The sequence below is a fragment of the Thermobia domestica genome, chromosome 14, assembly GCF_964235325.1.
Source record: "Thermobia domestica chromosome 14, izTheDome1.hap1.1, whole genome shotgun sequence".
In the NCBI taxonomy this organism is placed as follows: Eukaryota; Metazoa; Arthropoda; class Insecta; order Zygentoma; family Lepismatidae; genus Thermobia; species Thermobia domestica.
Window position 1 is genome coordinate 53,322,375 of NC_137467.1, and position 25,354 is coordinate 53,347,728.

A 25,354-nucleotide genomic window follows, 5' to 3' on the forward strand; every position below is an offset into this window, starting at 1 on the left:
ATATTGTTTTAGTACCCTGTGAACTACTTTTTAAATAACATTACTATTTAATTTTAACAACTGTATGTTAAAACTATTTTGTTTATTACAAACTAAATACAACTATTATTTTAAAAATCAGTTTACAGGATTCCAAGACAACATAATACGTAATCAAGAGCAGCTGAGTTCGTTCCTCTAGTGTCTACCTTAACGTAGATTTTGAGGGAAATGTTATTCTGGCAACAATGTAATTTATATGGATGGCAACACTGAAATTTTTCAGGTTCATATTTTGTGTTGTAGGATAACATTATCTATGATTGCGGTACGTTGCATTTCATTATCTCCTTTCACTTATGAAAAACAAGCAAATGAAAAATGGTAAATTTTGTATTATTTTTAGTATGTCAGGCTCTTAATGATTGATGTTGATACTCTCCTTCTGTTTATTAGCATAAATACCATCAAAAGGCAAACACTAAATACAAGAAAAAAGTATATATACTTACTAAGCATCCTGATGATAGCTTTTCTCGAGTGGCTTTGTTTTGTCTCTCCATGCACAGCGCCCTCCATCCTCTTTCCCAGGTAATTAGTTTTTCGTATCCTCAAACCCATCCTCACGTATAGGATAACAATCACACCCATTGGCAGAATGAAAAACACGAAGCTACTAACTTCATAGATCGGAGAATTCGGAGGCAGGTTCTCCATGAGCATCGCACAGAACGCTGACTCGAGCACAGTGTTCCCTGATCCAGGAGGATAGTCCACGTAATTGATTGTCGTGAACACGGCAAAGGGAATAGCGCTAACAAAGGAGATCACCCAAAGGACTCCAATTATCCTGAGAGCTCGTCGCAGTCCTGACATTGTGTAGGAATGGAGAGGATGGCAAATGGCCAGATAACGTTCCATTGAAAAGGCAACAATGGTTAAAACTGATGTATACGACGTCCTGAAAAAGAGAAAAAAAAGATATAGAGAATTAAAATTGACCATAAATATTGTACGTTACAGAGCTAAAATAAATAATTTCTATGTAGAAGTACAAAAGCTATTAGTCACTTTCTAGTGATCAAAGTTATGGAAAACTAGTATTAAGGGAAAAGAAAAGAAAAATTTGAATATATATTTTTTACGTTTTATGTTCTTTAATAAATGAGCGTACGAGATCGGCGCTCATGAGTTCGGAACTCACGCTCACTCGACCTCACCCTCACGAAGTAAGCGCGAGTTCTAGATCATGATGTCGAGATAATGTTATGTGCGCCAGTTTGAGTAAGCATGATGTCGAAAGGATATGAGCGTGAGGTCGAGTGAATGTGATGTCGAAAGGATGATGTGAGCGTGAGGACGAGTGAGCATAAGGTTAAATTGATGTTGTGAGGGAGAGCTGGTTGGGGTTAGTCCAAAATTGGCACCTGTGGCTATGAAAGACCTTTTTCTGTAAGTAGACTGTGGTGTTAAATTAAATAATAGTCACTTTGTCTAGTTTTGTTCAATGGAAGAATTTGAGTGTGCTCGACAACGGGTGTATTCAATGCACAATGGAACCAAGCTTAATTTTGATCATTTTGAATATCTCTAAGATCTCTATTTAAAGTGTATTTCGAAGCTTAAAAGATTCATGGCCGCCTATTATAAATAACTCTTATATTGTATGTAGAAAGCAATGTTAATGTTACCATGTAGTTAAGTGTACTCCAGGAAATGTATTTTTGCGCGCTACCCTAGCCAGTTGTTTTACGCACTACCCTAGCCAATTGTTTTAAGTTGGTCACAAAATGTGTATCATGACGGTAAAGGTGAAACAAAACGAGCCCTGCGGGGCTTCTAATCCGTTCCTACTCCTCTACTCCTTCTCTTCCTACCACTACTCTCCTCCTCCTCCTCCTACTGCTACTACTACTAGTACTAATCTGCACAAAAGTAAATAAATCACTTTTTTGAGTATTATTTTAATCTTATTTTAATGAAAAAAGTGTTATGAAAATTAAAAAAAAAAACTTTCCTTGGGCCGGGTTTGAACCTACGCTAAAGCGATTTCCGTTACTAGCTTATAGCGCTAGCATGCACGGCGACGAGCATTGACAACAGCAAGCGTTTGATTTCTGCTATATGTATTCTACGTGGCAAGAAACAGATAACGCCAACCAATCAGAACCTGTATATTTAGTTCCTACTTCCGGGAGTATTACTCTCTCCACTAGTCCTGTACAGAAAACAAGGTGACAATCATTACGCTATTCGGCGCTGTGTGACAACTAACCACAAAGGTAACAGATGAAAATTGTGTAACGTTCAGTGCTGCCAACTTACTAGAACAGAAATGGCAGGCATTTTAAAAGTCATCTTCTCCACGAGACACCCTTTATAAGGAAAAGTACATCGAGTGCGCTATGAAGAAAGCCAATATGCTTCCACACCAATGAATATAGGGAGGGGTCTTTTATCGCAATCGGCTGCGAAGGAACTTAACTGTGTAACTCGAGGTGACTCGGGATTTCGTAGATTTGGAGGGCCAAGAGCTAACTTTCAATTTCATTGATCAAGTTTCTAAAGTTACCTTGTTATACACATTCATATGTTTCGACATATGAGAGAAGATCTGAAAATATTTAAGTAATTTTCAGTGGCGTGCACAAACTTTCTTTAAGAGGAAGTCCAAGTTTTCTAGTTAATGTCTTTTCAGAATTGTTGTACGCACTTAATTATATCTGAATATAATAAACATTTGTTTTTCAATAATATTTTGGGGGCCACGGTGGCTCAGTAGTAGAGAGTTTACCTTTGTTGCTTGGGACCCGTGGTTCGATACCCGGCCAAGTAAGTACGTAATGGACAACATCGTGTCCGTGGATTTTATCAGAGTATGTCCATTCTTACGACATTCTCATTCCACCAATTATCCCATTATCGTTTACTTGCTTTAATCATTGTCGCGATCAGCCTAAGGGCATAATCGAGGGACATTAAACTGAAAGGTATTTCAATAATATCTTATTGAAGAGGGAATTATTGAGAGTAAGCCCGGTTGAGCGCGAGTGCCGAGCTCGCGAGTTTGAACTCCTATGCAAAGGACTTCGTATCTTTTAATTTTTTTGATGCAATCCATTAATTTTCTTTGCATATGTTCTATGACAATAGTGAATTCTCTATCCAAAAAAATCCAGAAAAATAATTAACTAAGGGAAAGAGTTCGTAGAGTGTTCAAAAAAAAAGTTTTCACAGTAGTCGTTCATATTTCCTAAATAAATATTACATTAAATATCCCAACACAATGATAAAATTAATTTTCTTTGCATGGAATCGTCAAACAGTGTTTAAAATATTTTTTTCCTATCGTACATAAACAGTTAGTTTAAATTTAGATCTCAATTTGAACTTAATAATAACTTGTTAGCTGAGCAAGATGCAGTACTATACCAGTGATTCTCAATCGATGTGTCGCGACACATTGATGTGTCACGCAGTCACTTAAGGTGTGTCGCGAAATTTTAGAATTTAAAAACCACGAAGAATTTCATAATATTTAGTTAAAATCGAGACAGACTGTACCAGTCAACATCTCCAGCGGCAGCAATAATGTTTAGTATTGTATAAAGTCATTATAGAAACTAATTTGTTTCACTAGCGTAGTAGATATTATTATTATTATTATTATTATTATTTACAATAAAAATATCAAACAAGCAGGGGCGGATCCAGGACTGACTTCTGGGGGGGCAGTCGGTAGTAATACTGCTACTTAGAGCTACTTTTATGGATGGAGCTCCAAACTTTTTATGGATGGGGTTATTTATATACAAAATGAGGAAGTTCTCTCTTCTGGGGGGGGGGCAATCGCCTCGATCGCCCCCCTGGATCCGCCCAAGCAAACAAGTGTATCGCGATGTCTTAGATGTTCATAAAGTGTGTCGTTAGTCAGAAAAGGTTGAGAACCACTGTACTAGACAACAATTGTACACAAAATGTTTTTAAAAAGTGGCAAGCTTCTTACACTCAGTAGCAACTCGTGTTGTCACGGTATGCTCGAGTTTACATATACATATCTCAAGACAGTAAATATTTATATATATTCATAATACCTTGTTGAAGGGGACGGGGAATAAAACACGGAAATCCTTCCCTTGAGTACGCCACTACAGTCAAATAAAGAGAGCACAGAAGAACAAAGTGAATAACTTGAAGAAAAGAAAGCTAAAGCCCTACCAGCACAAGGAATTTTTCATCCAAAATAACATTTTCAAGAATGCAGCCAATCCTCGTTTCAGAAAGTGAATCGGCTCGTAAAAATATAAGTACACAAAAAAGAAATGAAATGGATTTGGATAAAGTTTCTTTCTTTATACATTTTATTCTTAAAATTTCCATCTCTGTCGCAAAGTGAATCCCTCTCTAATGATAATAGTTTCGTAAAAAGAACTGCATTCTTTCCCCGTAATCTTATTTGTTACTTCCTCTTTCAGACTATCTGTAAAGAGAGCAAAAGGTCGCCTGCAAGCAAAGAAGGCATTTTTCGTCAAGTACAAAGGAAGTTTTGAAAAAAAAAGTAGTTACAGGTCATGAATAACCTATTGCTGAAGCATTTTTCATGTAAAAGGGGAAGTATTATATATGAAAATGCCACAAAACGAACCTAAACGCTTCAAGTAAGAGCTTATTTTTTTCTTTCTTTGTTATAATATTTTTGTCTTTCAATGGAAACCTACATGATAAGACTGTGTGTCTGTGAGTATAAGAAAGCAAGAATATATTTCTAACAGCATTGCGGAACTTAGTATTGAAACAAGAGCTCATTTCTAACAGCATTGCGGAACTTATTCTTGAAAGAAAGAAGAACATATTTCCAACAGCATTGTGGAACTTAGTCTTGAAAAAAGAATACATTTCTAACAGCATTGCGGAACTTAGTATTGAAACAAGAACACATTTCTAACAGCATTGCGGAACTTAGCCTTGAAATGAAATTTCTAGTTTCAGAATTAGGCACCGAAGCTAAAGGAGATAGTGACAATGATCATAAATGAAATAAAGCAATGAAGGAAGCGGGAGGAAATAGGAAAATCCAAAGGAAACACATGCACACGGTATTTATCCACTTGTCACGAGGTGAAATTTAACTAGGAAATCCACGCAATAGAGCTGAACGCACTACCATGGAGGCACAATTGATAAACTTAATTGCTTGTTTGGAATAGAATTTAGGCGTTGCTTTCAGCAGTGAGGCTATATAAGATATAGACCTATATCTTAACGTGGGATCGGAACCACATGAACTTATATCGAAAATCCAATCCGGGTACTCCACGGCAAAGGCGTATAAAAAGGCAATAATAGTTTTCTAGCCATTACGAAGCTCTCTTGAAGTTAAGACAAAAAATGAAATGAAATGGAATAGTTTAACGTTCCACGGGTAAAGAAGATAGATAATTAAGGCAAATGAACGACGATGGAAGATTGGCAGAATAAAAATATTGGAAGAAATGGGAGTACCCCGAGAAAACTCACGGACACGATGTTGTCCACCAGAAACTTACTAAGACAGGGATCAAACCAGGAACCCCACACACCAGAGGTAAGCATTCTACCATTAAACCACCGTACCCTCCACATGATAAGACAAGAACGTAGTTACGGAGACATTATCATTAATAACAAAATTGTAATAAGTAATAACAAAACAAAAGAAAATAAGTAAGCAGCAGTGTCACATGTGTACCACGTGAAGGAGTTTGGTTTGCATAGTGTGATATTTTCTCAATATTGAAACCGGAAGTCTTAGTAGGTTTCTATCATTTCCGGTTTTAATAGGGACAATAAAGTGGAGATGGAATATATTCTTGGGATGTTTAATTGATCGTAAAAGGTGCTTGTGGAACTCTAAAGCGATTAAGAGTCTTCATCCCGGCGAAATTAAAATACCGCTAATTTTACAGTAATTATGTGATATTTTCAAATAGATAAAAGATAACTGAAATATGGAAGGAGAGCGCACTAGACAATATCATTTTACATGAGATACCGTTATCACGACTCACTTATCTGCTTTCGATTTCGAGCCATTTTGAAAATCGGCATTTATTTTCGCGTTTCTAAACAGCTGAAAACGGAAAGCCACTAGGTGACCTGGCAAAATAATATTATCTAGGGCGCTTTTGTTCCATATTTCAATTATCTTTTATCAATTTGAAGATATCACACAATTACTGTAAAATTAGCGGTATTTTAATTTCGCCGGGATGAAGACTCTTAAGCTCTTGAATTCAAGGTGTCATTTTCTTATGTGCGTGCTGTAATGCAGGTTCAATTTACTGTTAAAAAAAACTGTCTAGACCGCTATATAGGGTATAGTTGTCGTGCGCGCGTGAGGAGAGTATTCATATTAGTGATAAAAACTATTATTTCCATTGTAGAACATTTGGACTGAAAAAGGGAAATGCTGATGTTCTGAAGCGATTTTATGCTGCTTCAGGTTGGTAACACTGAGCGAAAATAAAACACAAAGGTTTTTCTTTTCCGCTTTCGAAGTAAATCTTGAAGTTGCTAATTGTGTATCGTCAAAACTTGTGTGTTACAATTGAATGCACCTTATACCTACCATCTACTGAGAAAACATATTTTATTGTCTTTTCTGTGAGTAAGGTGCTGTCATCTAAGGAGAAATAATAGAACTAAGTCTTGCCTTGCAGCCACTAACAAATTTCAGCATCTCCAGGATTTATACGACTCTTAATAGTTTCATGACTAGCTCGAAAGGGTAATACTTCCGGAAATAGGAACTAAGTACAAAGTTCTGATTGTTCGGAGTTATTCGCGTCTTGCCACGTAGCATACATATAGCAGAAACCAAATGCTTGCTGCTGTCGGCCCTCGTAGCCGAGCGTGCTAGTGCTACAGGCTAGTAACGGAAATCGATTTTGGGGTGAGTTCAAACCCGGCTCAAGATAAAGTTTTTATTTGTTTTAAATTTTCATAGCACTTTTTTCATTAAAATGAGATGAAAATAATACTAAAAAGTGATGTACTTACTTAGGTGCACATAAATACTAATAATAGTAGGAACGGGTTAGAAGCCCCGCAGGGATCGTTTTGTTCCACCTTGTCACCCATGATATACATTTTGTGACTAACTTATACCAGCTGGCTAGGGTAGTGCGAGAAAAAACGTTCTTCCGGAAGCATTACTCTTTCGAGCGGGTCGTATATTTTCATCACATCCACTGGATGTCACTGGTGCGGAAGGGGTTAACGTTAAAATCGAAAGTGGTTTATTTCTTCCACCTTTGGCCCGATTAGAGGGTTAAGAAAAAAGTTGATATCTATTAGAACGTTAAATCGATTTTAAAAAGTTCCTTCTGGGTATCTTCTTATCGTTTTTGTTTTGTAGGTCAAAATAATGAAATTTTTGAGTTTTACGTTCCATAGTTATGCCGGTTAGGCTAAAGGAGATGGTGATGACGAGAAATGAATGAAATGGTGGAATGAAGAAAGTGGGAGGAAACTGGAGAACCCCGAGGAAACCCACGCATACGGTGTTTGTCCACCATAAAGTTCACTTGGCGAGAGCAGGGTTTGAACCCGGGACCCCAAGCAGCAGAGGTGAACGCTCTACCACTGATACAGCGCGGGCTCCGTTTTGTAGGTCAATATTAAAACCGGAAGGTACAGTGGATTTCTACCATTTTCAGTCTTAGTAGGAAGTTATGGTTGGAGAAGGAATATATTCTTGGGACGTTTAATAGATTGCTTCTACTTATATATTACCGTCTTTGCTCTACAGCGATTAACGTTAAAATCTGAAATGGTTAATATTCACTATTTCCAGTTCGAATACTGCCTTTATCAAGGAACTGGATTTCTAACTTCTGACCTTCTATATCCTGGTCTAAATTGATGGCGGTGTATCGAGTAGGTCTCGTTTTATCTTCGGGACGATCAGAGACAAGGACAGTAAATATATAAAAGGGCTTTTTGGTAAATCAAATTACTTAGACATAGATTAGTAGCAGGAAATGCACGGTGCTAACTCGTTTTCAGTGATGAGTTTAACATCTCATTCTAGCACTGAACCTATACAGCGTGTTTCAAAACAACAAGACCAACCTGGATGCAGAAATCCGTCACTTCGGAATCATAAGCTGCCGAAAACATGAAAAAATGAACTTTGAAGGACTAAATACTAAAGGACTAAATGACTTACCGTAGTAGAGTTAAGGCTTCACTTAGGAACTACTAGGTGTGCTATCCAAAAATACATGTTTCAGAATCCTGCGGTACTCACGCAACAATTTTTATGGAGGGAGTTTGGCTAAAGGCATATAATTTGAAGTACTCACCAACTACTTCAGTTTGCAATCAATTTAAAGAGGACTGACTCTTTGCTAGAAGCCTTATCTCGCCGCGATGACTCGTAGTCTTAGGATAGTCCTTCCCGTTCTTTTGATCTCGCAACAAACAACTATTCTTGTTTGTTCTTCTCTGGGTGTGGATGGACGCCATGGTGTGAAAATGCATACAATTGCTGTCTTGTGTGTTGTTCGTATGTTTCTATGGATGTCGTCATTCGTTTGGGTGCGCAATATATTCTTCTTATATAGAAAGTTCTATAGGGATGTAGTTAATATATATTACGTGTGCACTACTGTTTGTATCTTGAGTGTGTTATTCTGTTTTTCTCCTGCCAGAGGGATTAGACTTTTTGGTTTATTTTGGCTCTTTTATTTTGTGTCTGAGTGTGGTAATGAACATGCCACCTTGTGTACTTGAGGGAATGTTAAGTCTGCCCTGTATGACGTTTATCAATGATCTATGTAAGCACGTGTTTACTGCTGAGTTAGTAACCACGAGAGTATCAAGACCATCCATTTCGTCATGTATTGGGTAGCATCTTCAAAGTGTAGTCTCGATTCGTTCTCCCATGGCTTCTGCTTGATTGTTCTTTCGTGAGAAAGACTACTGTGGGTATCTTCTCGTTGGAGTGGCTTCTGAACCTGGTAAGGTTCCGATTGCTATTCCATTGGAAGTATTCTGGATTTTCTGAGATTAGGGTACAGTTTCAGCTGGAACGGAAAGGCCATTGGCTGCTCCCAGTTCTGTGGGCGATACGTTTGCGTGTTGAACAGAACTGCTAGTCTGTGGGATGTTTAGCACTGATTTATGTGAAATTTCTCACATTTGTAGTGGATTCTGCTGTTAGGCATTTGAAGCTGGAGGAACTGTACCCTAGCAATCTGCTCATGATGTAGAACTTTCTGCCTTGAGGGAGATAGGCCCTGTGGTTTCTTTCTGCTAGCTGGATGTCAGAAGATGTGAAGGCCTCTCTATCAATGGAGAAAAGCCTAACGGTCACAAAGATGTATTGAGTCCGAAACGTTCTGGCTTGAGGGTTTAGTGGAATTTATTGCACGTATCCATAGGGAGGGAGAAGAGATGAACAACATTATTGCCTTTGGTGAGACGGCTTAACATGACCTTTCATTTTGGGGTGTCGGTCATATGAAGCTTTAACAAATTTCATAACTCCTTTGTGTGTATAAGATTTACGTTTGTGTATTTGAGCATAATATGTGGTTTAATAGAAGAAACTAATATCTGTCACTGTGTTTTGATGTTACTTGATGAGTGATGATCTTCGAGAGGACCGCAGCCTTTGTTCCTTTTTTCTATGGGGACTGAAGCTCTGGTGCTCCGGGTGACGTCGGTAATGACCTTCTTGCTCATCTTTCTCTCTATGGTGATGTGTGTAAGGGAATAAGAATTATACTGTGTTTTCGAAACTGTAATTTGGTAACCTAAAGGGCCGTTGTTATGATGTAAAGAGATAGTCTGTAGCGAGGGGAAATGACTTCGAAGTGCCAGTTTTTAGGCAAAGTCTGTCCACCAAAAAGGGTAAAAAGGGATTCCTCAAGGGACACACTAGCGAAAGGAGTATTTTTTTCTTTTGTAAGAGAAGTGTATGTGGCATAACTCGACGAAGATAAACAATATTGCAATTGTTTGCGTAGAACAATAAAACCGAAATTATCTGAGAAGACTACTTCGAAGTCAGGCTGGTTTGTCTAAGAAGAACTGACGACTAATCTTGATATTGTGCGCCTCATGTCACAGCACTATCTCTAAAATACTAATAGTTCTACGTTGGCTAATTGTGAAGACACTCTTGACTACACTCACTCACGTGTGTGTGTTACTGACAAATCATCCATCTCTCACATAAACTCGGTGCTGAAAAGAGAAGTTAAACTCCAGCTAGTCATTTTATGAATGTCTGAAACGCCAACCATGCTTCCAGGAATGAATGTTAGAGGCAAGCAAGATAAAGATTGAATTCGGACACTTTTATACCGAGATCCGAATACTTCAAATGACGATAAAGTAAAGAAGTATGCACTTATGATACTTATGATGTAAAGTTTGAACTTTATCTCATTCATCGTTCTCTTTAGATTGCAAATAACGAGTCTGAAAGACTACTAGAAAAATGACTTTGAAAATAAACTGAATAATTTTTTCAACAGGGTGACTGAAGAATTGTCTGGAGTAATTAGGACTTGTGATTTGTTTGTAACAACTTGTTAGGGTACGTCAACAAATTTTCACATTTCCTTGAACTTATTCCATTTCGAATATCTAATTTTACTAGTCTGCGTATGAATGTTTGTTCAATAAAATTAAGATACGATTATTTAATATATATATATATATATATATATATATATATATATATATATATATATATATATATATATATATATATATCCAAGTTCCTAAAAGTATTAAAATACTGTAAGATTTCATACCCCCACAGCTAGGCAATCTCCATAAATTCATACTTCATTCACAACTATGCATTGTTATGTATAAACATCACTAACATAGGATGCAAGGAATACACTGAGAAATCACGAAGTTTGTTCGGAAGGAAACCGAAGATGGACGACCCTCTCCTCATAAGCCGCCCCTTCAGAGAACACCCAAAAAGAGGACCACAAGTGGACAGAAGTATCAGTCTACAGCTGATCACTAACCAACATCTTTCTCCTGGGGCTGCAATGGGCAATGGAAATTCTCTCTAAACCTTATCTCTGGTGGCTGCAATGAATGAAAGACATATTCTAATAACAACGTTTCTGCCGAAACTGCAATAAGCCTTCCTATAACTGTCTCTCGAGGTCGCAATGAATAACGGAGACTCCTTTTATCACCTACCCAGGAGGCTGCAATGAGCGAAAGTGTTCCTATTTCGCCTAAGACAAACTGAACTTATATACAGGGTGGTAAAAAAAACTATTAGAACAAACTTCGGGAGCTGATTCCTGGCACCGAAACAAGCAAAAACGTCCTCTGGAGTTTGGTCAATGAGGGATAGTTTCAGGGATATAAGGTACCGAGAGCGTGGGAAAAATGAACTTCAGAGGACTGTAATTCAAAAACAACGCAACATAGAGTGTGCGGTTTAGAACATGACACTCGAAGTCATAAAAAAAATGTATGCTTCAAACCTCCGCAAGATGTGTTTGTGAAGGATTCTCCAAACGAACGTAGCGATTACTTGCCACGTTATAGGAGATCCCTACGTTCCTTTGGAGAATCCCTCACACATATCTTATAGGGCCCACACACAGTCCACGGTTTGTGCAAACAAGGCTGTTTGTGCAAACAGTTTGACTGTGTGGCGCTGTATGAACTGTTTGTGCAAACATTTTCCACATCGAACTCGTTCGAAAATTGTTTACACGAACATGATGTTTGCGCAAGCACGTCGACCGTGTATGGGCATGTTTGTGCAAACACGAGGTTTATTTCCGAGTAGGAAGCCTAGTGAACAGACGCTTATTTCTTACGCTATGGCGTCAATGAATAGGAATCAAGAATTCTGGCGAGAATTTATTGACCTTTATCGAAATTTACCTGAACTGTGGAAGGTAAAGAGTGAAGATTATAAAAACAGGAATATGAAAAATGCGGCATATGAGAAGTTAGTGAATAAAATAAAGGAAATAGATCAAACGACGGATAGAGAGTCAGTGAGGAGTAAAATCAATTCACTTCGTTCTGCATACCGAAGAGAACTAAAGAAGATAAATGCAAGTATAAAATCTGGAAGTGGTATTTTTCCCATATGGACTTTCTGAGGGACCAGGAAATGTAATTACCCGGTATTTCGACCTTGGATGAAATAATTGATGTGGAAGAAACACTAATAAGTATAGTTTTATATTTTTGACCACACATGTTTTCATTTTATATAAGTAGTGGTAAATTTGTGCTATATGTTATGATAGATATTTTCATTTGTGACCTTGTTTTCAACCAAAAAAAAAAAAAAATGGACATAGGCTTCATTCTTCACACCGCACCATTTCAAACGTATCTATTGGTAACAACAGTCGTTGTGCTGCTAACTTCAATAGTTTCTGGAGTTCGCGCCTTCGCGGCCGTCGGTGCGGCCGAAGGGGGTGGGATCAACACCGAAGCGCGGGATTTCGAGCAATGACATGATTGATAATTCCACATACAGGGTTTTCTGCTAGTGACGTCATGTGCATGACATATTTCACGTAACAACGCATTTTCGAGCGCCCAACGCCATCCCTCCACTGAGTATAGCAGCACGCGGAGTATTTGTTGCATTCGTACAAAAGGTTTTGTTCTAGTTGATAAGATAAAAATAAATCCTTGACAATGACTGCGGATCCATTTTGCAAGCAGCTTGTTACAAACACTCGCTTTGTCATTTCATCAAGCAATGAGCTCATCAACACCAAGCGACAAATTTCGTCTACTCTAGTACCCAATAACATCTGCCAGGGTGAAAAACTTGATCAGACAAAGGTCATAAGTTGACATTTGCCAGACTAAAGTCTAAATTAGAGCAATCTTACGAACAGAAAAAAAAACTTTGTAGGGTAGGCAGTGGCGGAACTACTGCCTCTGCAACGGCAGAGAGGCCCAAGACGTAAGGAGGCCTGATTATATGTGTTTTATTTTAGTGAGACATGAAATCGCAACCAAGAAAAATATTTTTTTTTACTCCCGTTGAAAACTATACGCACTATTTTATCCTAAGAATATTGATTTTGAGCGAGTATAACACCTGATTTTGCCATTCCTGATGTGATCAAAGTTGGGGAAAAAGATATATCTTTATTTTTCTGAGTAAGTTTAGAACTACTTTCGGGACAGTTACAGTCCGTTTGGCTATGAGTCTGAGGTAAATTTAATATATTACAAAATTTATTTGAATACACACAGTATATGCCTATGTAACTCGTAATCAAAAGATCATTAGGAAAATAAGTAAACATAATATTTTTCCAGAACTGTCACTGTCAATCAGCCGTGTATACATACATATCCTCGTTGAATTATAACAGTGTAACAATCATGAAAACTCCATTCACATATATTATATTCAGTTTTAAACACTTAGTAAATAGTCCTAATTCAAAGTAGCGGTAATATTCTGATTATTACATGTAGTTACTCGTGTTTACATGGTGTCATTCATTGCCTGACTTTGAATGTCTGTGTTGGAAAGAAATATGAAATGCTTAAATTGTTTTATAGGTCCCAATAAGTCCTGGCAAGATTTTTCTGTATCTGTGTGTGTGTGGGGGGGAAGGCTGATTTTGAAGTTCCGCCACTGAGGGTAGGTGTTATTTATATAGCCTACTATACATTAACGTTAAACAAGCTGCTTCAGTGGACATGCTTACGCGATTAAACTCAAAATTGAACTGAAGTTTGTGCAAACACTTGAATCGTGTATGGCCGAGTGTTCGCACAAACATGATGTTTGCACAAACCGTGGATCGTCTGTGGGCCCTGTTACGGAAGGTTGAAGCATACATTTTTCAATCGAGCAGGTATAACTTCGAGTGTCATGTTCTAAACCGCACACTCTACGTTGCGTTATTTTTGAATTACAGCCCTCTGAAGTTCATTTTTCCCACGCTTTCGTCACCTTATATCGCCGAAACTATCCCTCACTGACCAAAGTTCAGAGGACTTTTTTTTGCTTGTTTCGTTGTCAGGAATCAGCTCCAGAAGTTTTTTAAATAGTTTCTTTCCACCCTGTGTATTCTAAACCACTACTGTGTGCCGAGGATTCACTGGACTTTGAAAGACATTTTGTCTATTACAAGGAAAGTTTGTAAATTATTATAGAGATCTATTTTATAATAAATAGATAACTGTTTTATTGGACCCTACCGTAAACTTTACAATATTATCTAAATTAAAATAAAATTAATAAAATTCTATGTTAATGTATTGATGTATAGATGGTAATATGTTCGCCCAAAAAACACAATTCAAAAAATGAAATGAAATCTTTAAGTTTTACGTCCCACGGTTATGCTGGCTACGCTAAAGGAGACGACGATGATGAGAAATGAATGAAATGGAATGAAGAAAGTGGAAGAAACGAGAGAACTCCGAGAAAACCCATGCACACAGTGTTTGTCCACCACAAAATTCACTTGGCGCGAGCTGGGATAGAACCAAGGACTCCATACACCACAAGTGAATGCTTTATCACTGAACCACCGCGGCTCAAAACAAACACAGTTCAAGTAAAAAAGGAAGAATGTTATTGATGAGATTTGAACACCACAATAAACTACAAGGTTTCATAGTAGAGAAGAAATAAATAACTATAAAGTGAAGCTTTTTTCTTTACCCTTCTTTGTCTTTTTTTTTCTTTCTGGGAGAATACAAATATATAACAGCCTGAGTGAACAGCTGTGTGCAATCCAACAGTTCCGATCGTTAAGACTGGTTGAATGGTCATGATATTTCTTTTTATGGTCTGCTCCGTATTCCTGGGTTTCCTCTTACTGTTCCTTACAGTGATCATTTACTCTGTCTTTCAAAATGGCCTTCTTTTCCTGTCTTTGTTTGCCTCGTTCCGTTTCCCTGAGCAATCTAGTATCCGCTAAGAAGAACATCTAAATCTTACCAAAATGTTCAGATTGTAGCAATTCTTTTCGATTTCTTTTTAGTGAGACAATACCCTAGAAGCGGACGGAAACCTCCTTGATTCGTGGCGAGACAGCGCCGTGTGGCACTCTAAAGGAATTCAACATACTCGTATGAGAGACTTGTACTAACATATTGTGATTGACTGCTTGATCGGCGCCCAGACAGCTAAAAATCTCAAATTCGACGAATAAGATTTGTGACTTAAGGTACCATGAAGGAAGGACTTTTGGAAACTCAACGAGAAAGGACGGGAAATATTGGTGGCAGTACTTAAACTAAAATGTCAATATCTCGGCGTGTCTGAAGGTTTGAGACATCAAACGTTTCAGAGTTTCTTGTGTTTCTTATGTTTCAGAGTTTATCATGGAGTATCGTAAAGTTTTAATTATCACCAGGAAGTTATTAAAATATGATGATGAAATTTTGTCAGTAATATGTTTAGTTCTTATGTGCATGATATTAAGGAAATTAAATTCTAATGATTGTTATTTTTACAGGGTGTGCCAAAAGTGTCCAAAGTGCAAGACGGATAAGATTGAGGCTCGCAATATGATAAATTCCCGGCATTTGAAGGGTAATAATGTCAGACAAAGAGCATTTTTTCGGGCGTTTTGTAACTATGGATGAAACGTGGATATACCAGTATGATCCAGACACCAAAACCATGAGCATGTAGTGGAAACATGCCGATTCCCCTCTTTCAAAAAGGCAAAGGTGCAAAAATCAGGGGGGAAGGTCTTGATGTCAGTTTTTTGGGATTCTCGTGGGGTAGTCCTTACAGATTATTTGCAAAAGGACAAACCGTCACTGGGAAGTACTACAGCAATCTCCTGAACAAATTGTACATTGCTCTGAAAACGAAATTCCACGATATGCTCTCGAAACGTGTTCTTCTTCTAACTGACAATGCATTAGCTCATTCATCTCGTGCTGTCGACAAAGCAACTGCGTGTGGCCTTCAGGTATTACAGCATCAGCCTTATTCTCTCGACCTCGCACCCAGTGGCTTTTTCTTGTTTCCCAAATGAAGAATCCGTTGTCAAAATTTTGACAGCTCAGATGACGTCATTTATGAGGTGGAAGAGTGGATTAAAGCATAATGTGCAAACTTCTATAATGACGGTATTCGTAAAGTGAAGGAACGCTGGGGAAAATGTGTAAATCTGAGTGGTGACTACACAGACAAGAATTAACAACTACAAATTACAACAATCCCTGTAACCTGATTCTTTACTATGGTAATTAAACTTTACAATATTTCTTCGTGTATATACAGGATGGTGCTAAATTCGTTGTACAAAAGTAGAGGAGTGATTCCTGAGAGTAAAACAAACAAAAACGTTCGAATAAACATACGGCGAAAACCCCATCGTTTACGTGTTATATGCTGCCAAAAACATGAAAGAATTAATTTTAAAGGTTCATAGCTCCAAAACTATGGGACCTACTGTAGTTGGGTCAAGCCTTTACTTAGGAACTAGTATGGGCCCTATCCAAAAATGCGTGTTTCAGAATCCTGAAGTGCTTCCACAACAATTTTTATAGGAGGAGTTTGACTACGGGCCTATGATATACCGTACTCTCCAACTATCTCCATAGAAATTGTTTCGTTTCGTTTCGTTTCCTTTGAAAGATTTACGCAATCCTGGTCATCCATCGTCAAAAACAATTACCGAACTGGGATAGATGATGTTACAGAAGATGTCCGTGTCAGTATGCTAGAATTTATACAATATTTCTAATAAATACACCAGAAACACCATAGAGATAGGGCAGTGAAAGACTGTGGCTTCGGAAGATTCAACACCCGTTGTTACCAAGGCTGCAGTGAAAGACTGTGGCTTCGGAAGATTCAACACCCGTTGTTACCAAGGCTGCAGTGAAAGACTGTGGCTTCGGAAGATTCAACACCCGTTGTTACCAAGGCTGCAGTGAAAGACTGTGGCTTCGGAAGATTCAACACCCGTTGTTACCAAGGCTGCAGTGAAAGACTGTGGCTTCGGAAGATTCAACACCCGTTGTTACCAAGGCTGCAGTGAAAGACTGTGGCTTCGGAAGATTCAACACCCGTTGTTACCAAGGCTGCAGTGAAAGACTGTGGCTTCGGAAGATTCAACACCCGTTGTTACCAAGGCTGCAGTGAAAGACTGTGGCTTCGGAAGATTCAACACCCGTTGTTACCAAGGCTGCAGTGAAAGACTGTAGCTTCGGAAGATTCAACACCCGTTGTTACCAAGGCTGCAGTGAAAGACTGTGGCTTCGGAAGATTCAACACCCGTTGTTACCAAGGCTGCAGTGAAAGACTGTGGCTTCGGAAGATTCAACACCCGTTGTTACCAAGGCTGCAGTGAAAGACTGTGGCTTCGGAAGATTCAACACCCGTTGTTACCAAGGCTGCAGTGAAAGACTGTGGCTTCGGAAGATTCAACACCCGTTGTTACCAAGGCTGCAGTGAAAGACTGTGGCTTCGGAAGATTCAACACCCGTTGTTACCAAGGCTGCAGTGAAAGACTGTGGCTTCGGAAGATTCAACACCCGTTGTTACCAAGGCTGCAGTGAAAGACTGTGGCTTCGAAAGATTCAACACCCGTTGTTACCAAGGCTACAGTGAAAGACTGTGGCTTCGGAAGATTCAACACCCGTTGTTACCAAGGCTGCAGTGAAAGACTGTGGCTTAAGCATCTGCAACACAGCTCAGATTTAACACTGCATCCTTGGCAACGACAGTCATGTGAACAGGAGCATCGTTATGCAGTATTGCGAGCTCAATGAACAGTAACTGCCTTGAACGGACTGAAGCGGCTAGACTATTTCCTCCATAGAGGGCACTATATTTCATGATCGGTTTACCATCAGTGAAGTGATATTTGAGTGTCAGAAGGTAACTTTTCGAAATACCCTCGTATGTAATCCTGAGACCTGTAGCAATCATGCACATGCATGTATGAAAATAATTCGAAAGACCGAAAGGAATCTAAGTGACATCTGTTAACGTGAGTCATATATTTTCTACCACGGTATTTCAAACAAGAACAAAATTGTTATTTCTGCTATTAGTATTACAGCACATAAAAGCAAATGGTGCACATTTCATGCTTTTAAATTATAAATTTAAACAAGGATTTGACAAATTAAAAATTTATTTCCTCCTATTAATGAGGAGCTGAAGTATCTGTTTTCAAAAAATGAAAACAAGATCATAATGGCTGAATGGTAATATAAATAAATTAAAAATATTATCATAATAATTAATATTAATTTCTAAGAGCGGTAAGGTATGGAAGCAACAGCAATTACATTAACAAAATAGTTTTTTTTAAGAATCATAATCCTTCATTCATTGAATGCACAATATAATTTGCATGCACTAAATAAATCATGTTGTAAAATCCCGTATATTCAAATACCTAACCTAACACTACTATTATTGGTGATTACACATAATGAACATTTTCGTAAATTATGTTGGTATACGAGAATTTATCCACCAGATGGAAACATATGAATACAAACTTGTTTTCGTAATTTATTCAGAAGTAAATTCTGAAATACATTACCCGTTTTTGTAGTCAAATGATAAAGGAGGAGCTGATAACTTGATATAATTAACAGATATTACTATCTCTCATTTAATCTACCCTAATTTTCTGTTAGACTGTAACAGCATTTAAAAATTTAATTGTATTTATACATTAGTATTAGGGCAGGACATAGTACCATTGTCTTAGATCTTTATTATGAAAGATGTGTTTGTAATGGACGAGTACCGTGTGCGTACGTTTTCTAGGGGTTTTCCCTTTTCCTTCCACTTTCTTCGTTCCACCATTTCATAACATTCTCATCTTCACGGTCTTTCTTTTGCCAACACGGATTACCGTGGTTTGAAAATCATATCATATGGTTCGAAAATCCCACGTTAAGCTGCAGGTCCACGTCTCATATAGCCTCGCTGGTGAAAAGGACGCTAAACTCAAAATCAAAATTAACTACCAAGTTTTCACTTTTAATTCGACTAATTTAGAAGTTATGATTAATAATTTAGTTAAATTTGGCCAACTAACACTCACTGTATGACCAACGTTAATTTTATTGTGATTAAGTTGAAAACTATTATCAATTCTGTTGTTTTCTCCTTTCGATGAAAAATGGTTAGTTGGAAACTACTACGGCAAAGTAGACATCTTCAACGTATAAAAATAGTTGTTCAAAAATAGTAATTACAACCAATAGTCAACCTTTGGCAAACAATCATTTGGTGACTTTGGCTTAGATTTGAACTTTAATATACGTACATATTGATACAGTAATACATTTTGATTTTTTAAAATTGCAACTTAAACTGTATTGATTCACGAAAATGGATAATGACGATGCTAAACCGTAACGTGCAGTACTACTTATTACTAGGATGAGAGTCGTAACCATTTACACTTCAACATTAATAATTGTATAGCAGCATGTCGGTTCATAGGCAAATTCAAAATTTAAAAGAAAGGAGAAGAGGAAGTTAAATGTAAACGAATTAACTCTATGGCCCATGGAACCCGGAGGTTCAATTCCGCGTTCAGAAAACTCTCCATTGATTTCTGTCCTCAGCCTACAGGATCTAGTTTCCAGTTTGTATTCCTATTTCCGTGAGATGAACCTTCATATTATCCTCTCATCTGCGCCTGGGTGTTCCTCAGAGTCGTATTCCGATTGATCTTCCAATTCAATGTTAAATGTAAACAGAGCTTTTAATTTTGTACAATTTTAACCAATTGTGTACTTCGAAACCAAAACTTGAAACTAATAACGATATAGTTGGACATACTTTTACATGAAATTGTTATCTCGCACCTTTGATTTAGCCAGTGTTTGTTTTTTGATTCGTCTATAATGTGCTGACTGAAGCAAAATCCATCTGTAAATTAGGCGAGCGTTTTTCAACCGTTGTGTCGCGAATACATGTCAGGTGTGTCACGAGATTTTTTTTTTATATCTTCTAAGATCTTCCGCAAAGAAATTATCTTTAGAAGAAAATAAAAGATAATATCGCCAATCGATTTGATTTCGCACTTGTCTTCCAAGTTTAATGCTGGAAAGTTTGCTTTTAATGCTGTTCATTTTTTGGAAAGTTTGCTTTTTAATGCTATTCATTTTTTGGAAAGTTTGCTTTAATGCTGTTCATTTTTGGAAAGTTTGCTTTTTAATGCTGTTCATTTTTTGGAAAGTTTGCTTTTAATGCTGTTCATTTTTTTGGAAAGTTTACTTTTAATGCTGTTCATTTTTTGGAAAGTTTGCTTTTAATGCTGTTCATTTTTCTTTGGAAAGAAACACTGGAAATGAGTGTGTCTGTGAAGAGTTTGTCCACGTATAGATATGCTTTGCAAAAGTTGCCAGTGACAAATATCTCACTAGTTTTAAGTTTGATGTTTTCTTATATTTATGATGGTAATGTTTCTTTTCTTATATTACTACTTAAGAGTCATGAGTTCCATTTACGTTAATATGTTTCTATTCAAGAATCTTACGTAATTTGCTTGTGAGATTTGTATCTTATAGTCATTCCATAATTAAAAGAAATGTATTATATGTATTTTTATGTGTTTGCTTTTCTGCATCTAAGAAAAAGAATCACATGTACGGGTGTCGTGAAACTTTGAAACGTGCTTTAGTGTGCCCGAAAGAAAAAAAAAAAAAAACTGGCTCAGAAATGCTAAATTAAGGTACATGGTTTTCCTTCTTACCATCTCCAAAACGATCCAAGTTTCACCGTTACCCTAAAGATAGCTCGTCGCAATAACGTGCACCCTTCTTACGTGCACAAAATATGGAAATATTGTACGTGGGTCATTGGTTAACTTGTATCCTAAAAACTATATTTAAAATACTATTTGAAACATTGCTTTCAAAAGAAAAAGAAAGAAAACATGTTATACTTACATTTCAGAAATAAGGGCCCTAAATTTGCACAGTGCCTCCCCAAGAACCCACGGATACTGTTGCCAGAATACATTGAGGTCATTAGGCAACCCTGAAAAGAAAAAGTAAATAGAACGTATTATGAATCGAAAGAGAATATTAATACAAACGAATATCATACACGTGAAATTTTAAACAAATGAATTTCATTTTACATGGTGTAGACTTCCAAACTATAGGATGAGAAGTAACATACAGGGTGTCCGAGGTGAAACACTCTTAATTTCAAGTACTCGTAATAAAGAGGCAATAACAGTTTGGTAGGTGATAGATAGTAGCTTGGCTGCGGAAGTTTTAAATAGGTAATAAATAGTAAGGATTCGTTTATTTTTTAATGGTTCCAGGTGATGAAATGGGAAAATGATAACCAACGTTGAAAAATGTTTAAACTATGTGGTGTTAAATTGAGTATTACCTACACTTCCTCTTTGTCATTTATGGGGCGCACAGAAATTTGCATATTGCACAGACAAAACTTTATACCTATCTGTATTCTTTGTTCTGTGTTAAATACAGCTTCACAATCAGTTAAAAAAAGATTAGTTTGAATTCGAACACCATGTATTTATCAGTTGTCTTTCACGAGTCTGATAAGAGAATGGGTGCTTATCCCAGTACAACCTCCACATTTATGTCCTCGTTCGAACACCAAAAAGAAATATTTAACTTCAAATAATCTCATGGGCGTGCAACCTTTGCCCTAAAACCAGTCTGTGGACACCCCTAGATAACAGGAAAGACAAATATTACTGACGGTATGTTGAACCCACATCAACAAGTAATTTCTTGCAATCTTTTACAGTTTCTGTTTTATGAAAATATAATATTAAACCGGAAGTGTGAGATCTCTATAACTTCCGGTTTTAATAGAAGGGCTAAACGCAGAGACTGATAACTCTTGTGATATGAAATTCATGTCGAAAATCCTTTCATGCTATTTACTAATGCTTTATGAGGATCAATACTTAAACCAGATGTTACAGTGGATTGGATATCCACTTTCGGTTTTAGTAAAGGAATAAGGGCAAGCAAAAGGTGTACTGTTGAGATGTCTAGTTGATATCCATAGGATTACGTTCTTGCTAATTTTTTTTTACCATATATGCTATACTGCAATTAACAGTGAAACCGGAGATTATATATATTTATTTATTCGTATCAATTTCAGTGAGAATAGAGGAATAAGGACCAAGATTAAATCTATTAATCGAAAAGTAGTTTGTCATTATATCTTAGTGTGTCCCCTCTGATACCTGTCTACAGACGGACGGACGGACGAACATAACGGTTCTTCAGGTTGGCGCCCGAACAGTTAGGTGTAGTCGGTGCTTAATAATCATAAACATGTTATAAGTTCTTGGGGAAAATCGGTTGACGACCTATGTCTAGGTTTGTTCATCCGTAACCATTTCCTGCCATTTACCCGTCAGTCAGTGATTAGCAGGGCCCGGATATTGTTGACAAGTCAACTTTTTTCTGTTACGCATAGGACAAGGCAAGTTCAACTAAAAACGTTATCCATCAACTCTAGGTTCTAAAAATATAGTTTTTTAGGGTCAACTTTTGGTCACTTTTTGCCGTTTTGAAATTTCAGGTCATTTTTTAATATTTTAAGGTAACTTTTAGGTCACTTATGGTCTTTTTATTCTTTTTCTTCTACATAAGGAAATCTTTAAATGAACACGGTTTACGAATGTGGAAAAGACGAAGTTGAATAATCTCTTTCTTCTTCCTGACTGTTGGGGTGGAAAAACTGCATTCTAAACAAGCTAATGAAAACTAAGCTGTAGCTAGTTAACGAAAGGTGGGGGTTAGTAGGTGGCCAAACAGACAGTTTTGAGTTGTTGACCACAAAGAATGTGATCACGTGAATAACTAAAAATGGATTAGAAGGCGTACAAGGATTTTAAACAGGTTTCTATATATTATTTTCATGTGAGTATATATTATTTTCATCTACACTTGCGAACTTTTTATTGTTTAAGAGTGCTTCCTAGTTTCAACTCGGGAGTGAATTGACATTTTCAGTACCTACAATGCCGTACAATGGACTGATCAATAGAAATAAATGATCAATGGGGTGCAACTAACTGAAACCAGATTACTTGAATATGAATGAGAAATGTTAATAAAAAATCCAATGGCACACAAACATAGTCAACGTCTTGCGAATGAAATCAGAATAATAAACACACTGCTGAACAAGACTGCACTTATTTAATATAAAAACACATTTACACGTGACGTTTCGATCTTCTAGCCAAGATGCTCATCAGACGTACACTGAGTGATACAAAAAATTACTCAAGTATATATACACAATTCATCTCTCTATCTGCTCTCTCATTGGCCCGTTCAAACAGCCAATAAGAAGCGTGGAAATCTATCTGAACTGACCAATGGGACAACATAACATTTTACCAGAAAGAAACAACAAGGAGCAAACAACCATTGAATACATTAATTCATATACATATTTCTGTATTTATCAATAATATTTCTCCATTCTTTATTAATGGTGATACCTTTGGTCCAATTCATTAAGTTTACATCCCCTTCCTTTTCTATCCACCAGGCCTCTTTCCACTTTCTCGGCCACAATCTTTTTTTCCCGTTCCAGTACAATAACTTCTTCCCAGTTAACATCATGTCCCTTTTTTTTTTTACATGTTTAAAGATTGCGTTAGTTTCTCTGCCATATTTCACATCACTTTTATGTTGTTTAATTCTTTCTTTCAATAATTTCCCAGTCTCACCAATATATTTCATATCGCAATCCTTACAATTTATACAATAAATGACACCTTTCTGATCTCTCTTTTCTTTTTTCTTCCCTTTGCTTTTGACCATGTCCAACAACGTTCTGCTACCTTTTCTATACACTTTGACCCCTTGCTTTCTTAACATCTTCTTTAAAATCTCGGTATCTTCTCCTAACCCTATAATGCCTTTCCATACCCCCTCATTGTCCTCCCCACTTTTACCTTTCCCCGAGACCACAGATGCTTTAACGATATCCCGTTTACTATAACCATTCTCATAGAGCTGTCTTTTAAAGATTTCCACATTCTCTTCTACATTTTTGTTACAAATTTTGGAAATTCTTTCTAACATATTTCTTATGAAATTAACTTTTGTACTTCTATCTACATTACTTCTCTTATTACAATAAATACCAGCACTACATTCTTTTTGATACCATTGAGTCTTAATGCTCTTCCCTTCCTTACTCATTAAAATGTCAAGATAACATAATACACCTCCCTGCTCTGTCTCTAGTTCTAATTCTATTCCCTTCTCCTTATCTTCAATACTGCCAACGAACTCTATCAACTCTTCTTTTGATCCTTCCCATATCCCAAAACAATCATCAACGTATCTACATAAAAATCGAATCTTTTCTTTCCCCTTTTCTTTCACATCCTTCTCCCACACATTCATAATGATATCAGACAATACCGGACTTATCTTAGATCCTATACTTAAACCATCCTTAATCTTATATATGTCATTCTTAACTTTACAGAAACCAAACTCCCATATTAAGTTGAGGGCTTTTCTAACTTTCTCCCATTTCCAGCCTTTAACACATTCTCCCCCCATAACTCTCTTAATCGTATCAAGTATAGCACTTCTCTTTAGACTAGGGAACATGGGAAATTAATAATGATTGTATTTTGTTTAGTTTAGATGTTAAAGCCATGTTTAGATGTTAAAGGGATGTAAACTTAATGAATTGGACCAAAGGTATCACCATTAATAAAGAATGGAGAAATATTATTGATAAATACAGAAATATGTATATGAATTAATGTATTCAATGGTTGTTTGCTCCTTGTTGTTTCTTTCTGGTAAAATGTTATGTTGTCCCATTGGTCAGTTCAGATAGATTTCCACGCTTCTTATTGGCTGTTTGAACGGGCCAATGAGAGAGCAGATAGAGAGATGAATTGTGTATATATACTTGAGTAATTTTTTGTATCACTCAGTGTACGTCTGATGAGGATCTTGGCTAGAAGATCGAAACGTCACGTGTAAATGTGTTTTTATATTAAATAAGTGCAGTCTTGTTCAGCAGTGTGTTTATTTTTCTAAATCCAATGGATATTAAAAAAATGTCAATGTTTAACGAAATAAACGTTTAAGAAAACGTAAGTTTTAAGGTCAATTTTTGATTTTTAGGGTAATTTTACAAGAATTTTAGTGTCATTTTATAGGTCACTTTTTAAAAATTTTTAGGTCAACAACATCCGGGCCCTGGTGATTAGCAATGACTGAGAACAGTCATTCGGATGTTGTGTAACGCACTAAAGCTGTCGTGTTACGTAGGAATGAGAAGCACCACAACACACAGCAGAAATTTCGAGCACATTTCAAAACTCGATGGGTCCCAGCAAAGAACACTATCCGGCACGAT

At 37.0% G+C, this 25,354-nt stretch overlaps 1 protein-coding gene across 1 annotated transcript in view; it reads right to left on the reverse strand.

Moving 5' to 3' along the window:
- Positions 1-24,540, reverse strand: part of LOC145669828 (uncharacterized) — a 106,372-nt gene extending 81,832 nt beyond the window's left edge. Inside the window, exons 1-3 of the mRNA XM_081738174.1 lie at positions 24,168-24,540; positions 20,899-20,989; positions 492-940 (exon numbers count right to left, since the gene is read on the reverse strand). Coding sequence (XP_081594300.1) covers positions 492-940; positions 20,899-20,989; positions 24,168-24,540 — 913 coding nt within the window. The remainder of the gene's footprint in view (positions 1-491; positions 941-20,898; positions 20,990-24,167) is intronic.
- Between the last annotated feature and the right edge of the window lie 814 nt (positions 24,541-25,354).